This window comes from Trichosurus vulpecula, chromosome 1 (assembly GCF_011100635.1).
Source record: "Trichosurus vulpecula isolate mTriVul1 chromosome 1, mTriVul1.pri, whole genome shotgun sequence".
Taxonomy (NCBI): Eukaryota; Metazoa; Chordata; class Mammalia; order Diprotodontia; family Phalangeridae; genus Trichosurus; species Trichosurus vulpecula.
This window is the reverse complement of record NC_050573.1, coordinates 1,073,333-1,083,076: the sequence shown is the minus strand read 5'-3', so window position 1 is coordinate 1,083,076 and position 9,744 is coordinate 1,073,333. Positions and strand designations below refer to the sequence as shown.

Below are 9,744 nucleotides of genomic sequence, written 5' to 3'. Positions count from 1 at the left end.
CTGGGAAACGGCCCCTTGTTCAGACTCAATTTCCTCTCCTAACCAGCCGCACATGATTCAGGGATTAATTCCTGAGGGAAAGCTTACCAGGGCCTTGGTAGCAACCAGGCTGCCCTCTACCCCACGCCTGCCTCCCCAGGACAGGGCAAAACATTAGGATTATGAGGGACTTACTTCTGGTCAGGGAGCCCCACGTCCTTCACACTGCCTCTCCCCACTTCCAGATGCCCAAGATGAAGTGTTGTGGGGTAAGGGTTACTAGTCCCAGCCCTTGGGTCTGGCATTCCAGGTTCTTTAAGTTGTCTGGACCAAGGTCCAGGCCAGGGCTCTAGCTGGGGCTTCTCAGGGGTCCTGGGGACCAGGGTCAATATCCTGGCCAGGATTAGAGCTCCTAGACCAGGGTTTTTCCTCCAAGTTACCCTAGCTGTTCCACATTTGAGGTCTGCCCCTGTTGCAGCCCCTCTTACCACGGGCACCATCTCATATGTTCCGGTTAACGGGAGTGCTCTGGGCAGGCAGGCCGCTGTTGGCTGGGGCTGAGAGTCCTCATCTTGGGCTGGACTCCTCAGGATGCTAGGAGGGGCTGCCTCTCCCACTGGGCTTTGGGCTTGAGGGCATGAGACACTTGTTCTCTCCTCACAATCCAAGGCAGTAAAGCCTGATGGGGGAAGTCAGGCTGGAGAAGAGCCAAGGAGGGCACACTCTGGAGTTGGGGATATGGAGCTTCCTTCCTGAACTTGGCCCCCAGAAGGGGAAGGGGAGTGAAAGGCCTCCCTGGGGAGATCTGGGGGGATGGGATTGCTGTTCTTAAAGGGTGTCAGGCAGAAGAGGGGTGGAGGGACCCAGCTTGGGTGGGACATGAGAGCAGAAGCAGGACCAGAACTTACCCAGTCCACTTCCTACCCACTTGACAGGAGAGGAAACTGACGCCTTGGCAGCTGTCACTAATTGCTTGTGTGTGGTTGGGGGGTGGGGTGGGCTGAGGAACTGTGAGATGAGTGTGTTGAAGTGCCTTAGCATGAGGGTGGGAGGCCGGGAGGGGAGGGAAGCAGGGAGGAGAGAGGAGGGCAGACAGACCGGGAGCCAGGCTCAGAGGGGAGGGTCCTGGGGTGCCCTGGAAGTTAGCAGACAGCGGCTACCAGGCTCTGGAGCAGCTGGTCCAGGTGAACCCAGTGCCTCCAAGGGGGAGAGGTGGCTGCGAGAGGGTGGGGTGAGGGCCTGGGAGGGGCAAAGGGGAGCAAGGCCCAGTGAAGGTGCAGCCGGGGTGGGAGAACCAGGAGAGGGCCAGGCTACAGGTGAAGGCGGGTTTGTTCCCCGTGGGGCTGGCGGCCATAGATGGGGTTTTGGGGGGGACTGAGAGGAATATGATGTTGAAAAGGGAGAAGGCGGTGGGGGGAGGGGAGATCAAACAGGTTGGAGCACCGGCTGCTGGGGTCTCCTAGTCGGCCTAGGGGCCACAGAGCCGGCAGGGAGGAGGGGGGCTGCATGGAGGGTGTGGCCGCAGATGAGCACTGAGGCTGGGTGACCACTGCAACCACAGGGCCTCGGAGGTTCTGCTGATCCTGGGCTTCCTTCCCACAAGGGCTAGTGGACAGGATGCTGGCCACACAGGTCTGACAGGACTCCATTCTGCCTTCTCAGGAGGAGAGCATTCCCCCCGCCCCGCCCCGCCATCCCCCGCAGTCTCCCCAGTCCAGTTTTAGGCCAGTGGGGGGACTTCCTCAGCCCCTCGGCCCCTCAAGGGCAGCCTGAAATGCCACCATTAGCTGCTCCAGGAGTAGGGGCAGCCTGAGCCTGCTGGATCCTCTCAGCCAGCAAGGCTGAAGGAAAGCACCAGTGCGCCCAGCTCTGCCCGCTCCAGAGCTGCGGATAAGGGGAATGCAGGGAAACACGTGCAAACCGACACAGAGGGTGGGGGGAGGCAGGGCTCCTGGACAATTGCTGGAGGGGGAGGTGGGGAACAAGGGGAAGGAAGTGAAGGGGGAGGGGAGAAGGGATAGAGGAGGAAGGAGAGAGGTGGAGAGGGGAAAGAAGAGGAGGGGGAGAAAGGGGAGAGGGGGAAGGGAAGAGGGGAGATGGAGAAGGGAAAAGGGGGAGGGGAGTAGGAGAAGGAAAGGGAGGAGGGAGAAAGGGGAGGGGAGAGGAGGAGGAGGAGGAGAAGGGAATGGAGTATGCTCAGGGCTCCTGTCCCATTGGGGGAGGATAGTGAGTGAGCTCCCGCTCTTTCAGGAGCTGGGGATATACAGACCCTCAGTGCAGAGAGCAGAGCTGCCTTCCTCCTCCTTCCCTCCTGTTGGATGTAATTGTCACCTCCCACCCTCCTCCCCTGGCAGCTCACTTCCTGTAGAGGTTCTGAGGTTCCCTCCACCAGGGGCTTGCTCCCCTAACTCCTACTGGCACTGGCAGGTAGGGTCCACAAAGGGGCAGTTGCTACCTTTGTAATTTACAGAGCCCCCATCAGTGTGCCTCCCCTTGACAATGAACCAGAGGACTCAATTAGCTTTTGGGGAAAAAAGCATTTATTCAAATGGCACAGCAGGAGCAGTAATTCCAGAGTATTTCCCCCACAAGCCTGGGGTGCACACTCCTGCAAAGTCCACAGAGCCCAGGGGAGAGGAGTGGGTGTGGATTTAGAGGATAATGGTGGTGAGGAGTGTGCTGGCACACACAGAGAAGTGTGGCCAAGGCAGCTTGCTGTGCTGGAGCACCAGGGGCTCAAAGTCTTTTATTTCTCTGGCAGGAGCGTGTGTTGGTGTTGATGAAGAATGAGCTTCTCTACTGCCGGTAGGGGCTGGTTCCCCTCAGGGCATATTGTCTCTGTGAGATGGGCAGCTTAGCTAGGCTTATTCCTTGTGGGGTGTGGACTTGGGTGGCCTGAGTAGGTCACTCAGGAGCTGGCCTGGGCCAGGAAGAATCCAGGCACTAGCTGCTGAGCCGGCAGGGCAGGTTGCTCTTCCTTTGAGCTGGCTCATCACAGGGCATGGTGGCTCTGTTGGACCAATTCTCTTTTCTCCCTCGGCTTCCTCTTTGGTGGGCAGTGTTGGTCTCCCCCCCCCCCCCCCCGCCCCATCCCCCTGTGCCTTTGCTGGGTATTTCTGCGCTCTTAGCTACAAAGGCAGTGACCCTTATCCCAGGATGGAGCCTCCGCTCTGAGATTTGTCTCCTCTAGGAGGTCTAGACTCTGGCATGTGAAGGTGCTTCCTGATTCTGAGCAGTTCCCTCAGTGTGGGACCTCATTCTTACTTACGGTGATCAGGGAGGAGAGGGGAAGAAAGCAGAATTTATTAAGCACCTACTGTGTGCCAGGCACTTTACAAATGACAAATACTTTGGTCCTCACAATAACCCTGAGAGGAAGGTGCTATTATGGGGATACCATTTTGAAGTTGAGGAAACTGAGGCAGACAAAAATGAGGCGACTTGCCTAGAGTCACCCAGCTAGGAAGGCACAAGCCAGTTTGGGGTCTTATGCAGGCAAGTGGATGAGGACGCTGGCTAGAACGGGTCTGTGCCCTGTGGCAAGGCAAGGCTCTGATGACCTCCTCCATAGGTGGGAGCGGGGCATAGGGGGTGTGGGGTGCTGTTCCCACCTGTTTCCACAGGCCCCTTCACACACTCCATCCCAGGAGCCTTCAGCTTGGCTGTAGACCTCACAGAGCATCCTCACCTGTATTATAGCCCCCCTCCCCGCTGGCACTGGGGTGTCCCCCAGGGGAAAAACATGGCCTGGGACCCAATTCCAGTGGTGATGGCCAGTTCCTAGGCCTTGCTGGGGAGGGATTAGATGCCTTCTGAGATGCTGTTGATTCACCCCTCCACCTGGCTTTACAGAGGGTGAGTGCCCAACGTCCCAGAGTGCACCGGACAGCACCCCGGACTCCTCAGTCAGTCCAGAAGTCATGATCTGTGGGGGGCTGGAGGGGCCAGGAGGAGACAACCAGCCAGGGCCTGACAGAAGGAAGTGAGCCACCTGCTTCTAGTCCCTCCTTGACTCCCACTTACTGGCCAGTGGACCTCTGGGGCAGCCCCTAGTCAGCTCCTCTGAAATGGGGACAAGAGAAACCTCTTTGAGGGAGGGCAGGGGGCTTGGCTTGATCATCTCTAGAGCTGCCAGCTTTCTCGGAGACTCTCCAATGTTCAGCGTTGCCTTGAAGGATTGGTGGAGTGGGGCTGGGGAGAGAGGGACACGCTGTCAGGAAGGAGCCTCCTGAATGGGGGAAGGAGACCTTCAGTGAAGGACGATGAATTTGCTTTGAATTTCCAGGCTGCCTGCCCTTGTGATACCTGGAGGCCCCTTGAGGCAGTACCCAGCTGGGCTGAGGAGTCCATCCCTTGAGTGGGCGGGTCATCAGATTTCCCCTACTTGTGATCCATCCATCCCTTTTATGTCTCCCAGGGTGTATGAGGCCCATCCAGCTGAGCCATGGGGCTGCCTCCCGTTGGCACAGGTGGGGCTGGGGAACAACTTTGCTTAGCCTTGCCCCTCCCCACGTGCCCCCGCTGTGGTTCTGAGTTTCATGGGGGCATCTTGTTTCCTAGGTTCCGAGGTCACTCCGAGGTAGAGGAGCGCTGCCCGTGCATGAGGCAGTCTCTTCTCCTGGAGCCAAGGCCATGTGAGTGAGAGAGGTATCTGCAGCACCTTGGGGGGGCCTCTGAGGCGAGGAAAGCCCTTCCCCCCTCCTTAAGGCAGTCCCTGGGTGCTGGGGAGTGGCCTAGGGGATCTGGGGCCTCAGGGCAGGCCAGAGCCCCCCAGAGCCTCTGCCCTCCCTAGACCCCAGCCCGTGACGCCCCTGGCGCTGGGGCTGCAGCTATGGACCCGGAGCTGGCCCGGCCCTTGGTCTCTCTGAGCCTGCCCTCCCACTCCTCCTGGTGCCATGGCTCTCTCCATCTCCTGGGATGCCGTCTACATCGTGGTGGAGGTGGTCATCGCGGTGCTGGCAGTCTTGGGCAACGTGCTGGTGTGCTGGGCCGTATCGATGAACACCAACCTGCAGAATGTCACCAACTACTTTGTGGTGTCCCTGGCGGCAGCCGACATCGCCGTGGGGGTGCTGGCCATCCCCTTCGCCATCACCATCAGCACCGGCTTCTGTGCGGCCTTTCACGGCTGCCTCTTCATCGCTTGCTTTGTGCTGGTCCTCACTCAGAGCTCCATCTTCAGCCTGTTGGCCATCGCCATCGACCGCTACATCGCCATCCGCATTCCCCTCAGGTGAGTGCCTCTGCCTGCTGCCTGCTGGCTCCAGAGCTCCAGCTGGCCTGGGACCCGCTTTGTAAGCTGGGGCTGCCTGACGGCTGATCCTGAACCGAGGCTTTGGGCCAAGCTTCCCCTGCAATGGTGCTGCCCCCTGCTCTCCCACAGGAGCTTGGGTGGTCAGAGCTGGGCTCCCTCCCAGGGCTGGGCTAAGGCTAGGACCAGGGGCCGGGCAGAGAATCCCAGACTCACAGAACTTCAGGATCAAGAAGGAGGGGAGCTCAAAAGCCTACGGGATCTTTAGTGCACAGGATGAGTCTACAGGCAGCAAGTGCCAGCCCCTTGCCTGAAGCCCTCCAGGGAGGGGCAATCACCACCTCCTGGGGACAGCCTGTTCCTCACAGGGATGTGAATAGGAAGCCCTTACTGACACAGAGTGTACACTGGTCTCTTTGTGCCTTCCCCCAACCGCTCCTGGGTCTGCCCTCTGGGGCCAGTCAGAACAAGGTGAATCCCCCCACTCCCAATGGGCCTTCAAACACTTGAACACAGCTCTTATGGGACCCTAGACTAAATATTATCCACTTCAACTGATCCTCTCATGCTGTCCTCCACAAGGCCCGTCCCCAGCCTGGCTGCCTTCCTCTGGACACTCTCCAACTGACTGGCATCCTTCTTAAGCTGTAGTGCCCAGAAAGGACCCCCTGGGCCCCAAAGAAGGCAGGGCCAGGGAGGACGGTGGGATGGACACTCTGTTCCAGGAAGCTCTGCGCCTCTGAATAGGGCCCAGGGCCGGCAGCTTTGGGGGCTGCCACATCCCACTGTGGGCTCCACTTCCTGTCCCCTCAAACCCCTCGATTAGTTTTTTCAGACAAATTGCTGTCTGCCTAACCAGACCTGAGCTCATCTTACACTTGAGAAGTTCATCTTTTGGACCCAATTGTAAGGCTTTACACCTATCTCCACCTAATTCATCCTATTTGACTTAGTCTGATGCTCTAGCCTCTTGGGATCCCTTTGGATCCTGATTCTGTCATCCAGTGTTTAACTATCTCTCCCAGGTCAGTGTCGTCTGCAAGCTGGCTAAACATACCATCCAAGCCATTGATTCAAACGTTCAGCAGCGTTGTGCCAAGCCCAGAGCCCCAGGGTACATCATCAGAGACCTCTTGCCCCACTGACACTGAACTATTAACGAGCACCCTGAGTCTGGCCATCCAAACAATTCAGAATCCTCATATTACCAGCTACTCCACATCTCTCTATCTTCTCCCCAAGAACAGGAATTGATGCTTCAGCTAAAGTTTTGCTAAAATTGAGTTAAACTACCACAGCATTTGCCCCATCTGCTAGGTTAATCGTTCCGGCCAACAAGAAAATGGGTTAAGTCTGGCATAACCCATGCTTGCTGAGCCAGCCAGGCTGGCTCTTTGCAAGTCATGCCTGCCTTTTCTAGATGTTCACCAGCCATCTCTTTAATGAGCCGCTGTAGAGTTTTCCTAGGAGTCAAAGCCAAGGTCACTGGCCTAGAGTTCAAACTCTGTTCTCTTCCCCTTAAAAAAAATCAGGCTAGTCTTCTAGCCTTAGCCAGAGCTACGGAAGTGGAGATCTGACAGGGACCCCAGTGGCCTCTAGTCCACCCTGACCCACACATAATCCCCCACAACTACTTTACCACCAGAGTTTGGCACCTTTCTCATCTGTCCCTGATGGCCACAGAGATCCCATCTGCCAATTCTTCCAGACCCTGAGGTTGCGGTTTAGTCTGGGCTGAGGACTGAGCTCCATAGGGCACCAAGGGGTCCTGGGAGGCACAGAGAGGACTGCAGAGCTGCCATGTACCTCCCAGACACTCAGCTTTCTGATATTCCTGCCAGCTGTGTAGGCCGCGTTATATGTTCATTTTACAAAGAGGGCCAGTGTCTTACAGTTATCCGCCTAGTAAGTGATAGGCCTAGAACCACAGCTTGGGCTTTTGTTGATTTCAAAGCCAGCGCTCCTTCCCTCCACCTCAGCAAGGCAAGAGCAGGTGGGAAGGATCCTTGGCAAGCCTACTGTTGGCCATGGACTTGCCCCCCCCCCCGCCCCCTTCCTCCTGCGTCTCCCCAGGGGCGGGTTGTTGTGGCCCTGGCAGTCAGCCCACTGGACAGACTTGGAAGAGGGACCTGTGATAGAGGCTGTGAGTCTTCCACAAGGACTGGCCTGCTGAGTGCCCTGTAAACTGGTGGGTCGTTCAGCTGCTGGAGAGGAAGAACCTCGGCCATTCTGGAACCCCCTACCCCTCCATCCCTCCTGGAGCTTCTTCTCAGCTGTGGGCCTTTGGGTCGCTGGGTTTGGGGGGTTTGCAGCCAGTCAGGACATATTTCTCAGCAGCCAAAAGGGAGTGAGGCCTGGGCCCTGCTCAGGAGAACAAGCAGCCTGTGGCCAGAGACCTTGCCCCTGTCTTTCAGGCATCAAGTGCTGGGCCAGCCCATAGGCACAGCCAAGGGTTCCCCAGCCCCAGCCCTGCCCATCCAGCACCAGGCTGAGCATGCACTTCTCAGTGTAACCTTGGGGGCAAGCCCTAGCTAGCCATTAGCCTGCTGTGTGTGATACTGGCCAGCCTCTTGCTCTCTCTGGGTCATATTTATCTCAGAGTAGAAAAGACTGGGAAAATTTCCAGTCCTGTGGAAACTGGGGCTATTGCTCCCAGAAACCCCATCCTGAGGGAAGTGTGTCAAGGAGGGTATGATCTGGGAAGGCAGTGGCAGTTGGTGAGTGTTTGGTTCCAGCCCCGTTCCTGGCCTCCCAATCCCCTCCCTTGACTGGCCCAAGTAAGGAGGCCTTTAACTGGCCTTTCCCCAGGCCCTGAGAGGCATTCTGCTTTCTTCAGACCACCGTGGTCATGGATGATGGACCCTAGCTGGCCTGGGGGCTTTCCCCCACCCTCTCACCTTTGTCCAGGCTGTGCCCCTAGCCTAGCGTGCCCTCCCTCCTCACTTATGGCTCAGAATCTTTAGTCACAGTGACCCCTTCCTGACTTGGGCCGGATTTTGCTGCTGTATTCCCGGGATACATGTTCCCTTGGGTCCAGAAGGAGAATGTCAGCTCCCTGAAGGCAGGGTCCGTCGCGCTTGTGTTGTCTGTTTCCCCTGAACCCGGCACCAGGCCAGGCAACATCAGACAGTGGATTGAATCAATGCAGACAAGATGTGTGCTTGGGGAAGCTGTGTGTGTGGGCCAGGCATCCCAAACGGAAGCAGAGGCGATCTTTGCCCTCGAGAAGCCGATTGTCCAAAGCCTAGGGTTTACGGCTGACTCGGCAGAGGAAACGGAGGCCCAAAGGGAAGGATTCAGGCCAGGCGCCTCCCCGTCCCCCTGCTCCCTCCCTCCCCAGGGATGGTGACCTCCTCTTCTTCCTTCCCCAGGTACAACGGCCTGGTAACGGGCACGCGGGCCAAGGGCATCATCGCCATCTGCTGGGTGTTGTCCTTCATCATCGGCCTGACGCCCATGCTGGGCTGGAGCCAGTGCGTGGAGGTGGCCGTGGCGGGTAATAGCTCCGAGCCCCCACACTGCGGCGTGGGCCAGATGCCGTGCCTCTTCGAGGCGGTGGTCCCCATGGACTACATGGTGTACTACAACTTCTTTGCGTGCGTTCTGCTGCCCCTGTTGCTCATGCTGGCCATCTACCTGCGCATCTTCATGGCGGCCCGGCGCCAGCTGAAGCAGATGGAGAGCAAGCCGGTGGCGGGCGAGCGCTCGCGCTCCACGCTGCAGAAGGAGGTGCACGCGGCCAAGTCGCTGGCCATCATCGTGGGCCTCTTCGCTATCTGCTGGCTGCCCCTGCACATCATCAACTGTTTCACCCTCTTCTGCGAGGAGTGCCCGCACGCGCCGCCCTGGCTCATGTACCTGGCCATCGTCCTGTCCCACACCAACTCCGTGGTGAACCCCCTCATCTACGCCTACCGCATCCGCGAATTCCGACACACTTTCCGTAAGATCCTCCGCAGCCACGTTGCCCGGGCATCCACCCCGCACAGCCGGGACTGCAGCCACGGGCAGGAGCGCATCAGCCTCCGGCTCAACGGGCACGGCGCTGGCATCTGGGCCGATGGCAGCACGCCCCGCCTGGGCAGGGCGGCCGCCTCCCTGGAGCCGGAAGGCGGTGGCTCGAGAGATGGGCGTGGCTGCCAGGACGTGGAGCTCCTGAGCCTCGAGCTCCCCGGGTCGCATCCTACAAGCCCTGGCCTGGAGGGGACCCCAGCAGCCGGCATCTCCTGATATTGGCGGTGGAATTCACTGAAAAAGGATCTTTGACCGTCTGGTGGTCGGAGAAGTGGCTCTGCATCCCGGGAATGGGTCTGGCCTGGATGGGGGGTGCCCGGCATGGGACTGGGGGATCTTCCTCAGGCTGGCCTCCTGAGCCACCACCAATCTGTGTCCTGCCTCAGTGACCCAGAGTGGGCCTGGGTAGCAGGGAGCAGGGAGGTAGACAGGAGGAGGACCCTCAGGGGGGTTTTCTGGCTCTTGGCTGCCCTCCTGGATGCCCCTGGTTCTGCTGCAGA

At 58.5% G+C, this 9,744-nt stretch overlaps 1 protein-coding gene across 1 annotated transcript; it reads left to right on the top strand.

The window, feature by feature from the left end:
* The first annotated feature begins 4,858 nt into the window (after window positions 1-4,858).
* ADORA2A (adenosine A2a receptor) lies at window positions 4,859-9,744 on the top strand. Its single transcript, XM_036740822.1, has 2 exons — window positions 4,859-5,212; window positions 8,602-9,744. The coding sequence occupies exons 1-2, from the start codon at window positions 4,875-4,877 to the stop codon at window positions 9,458-9,460; spliced, it is 1,197 nt and encodes a 398-aa protein (XP_036596717.1). The 5' UTR covers window positions 4,859-4,874; the 3' UTR covers window positions 9,461-9,744.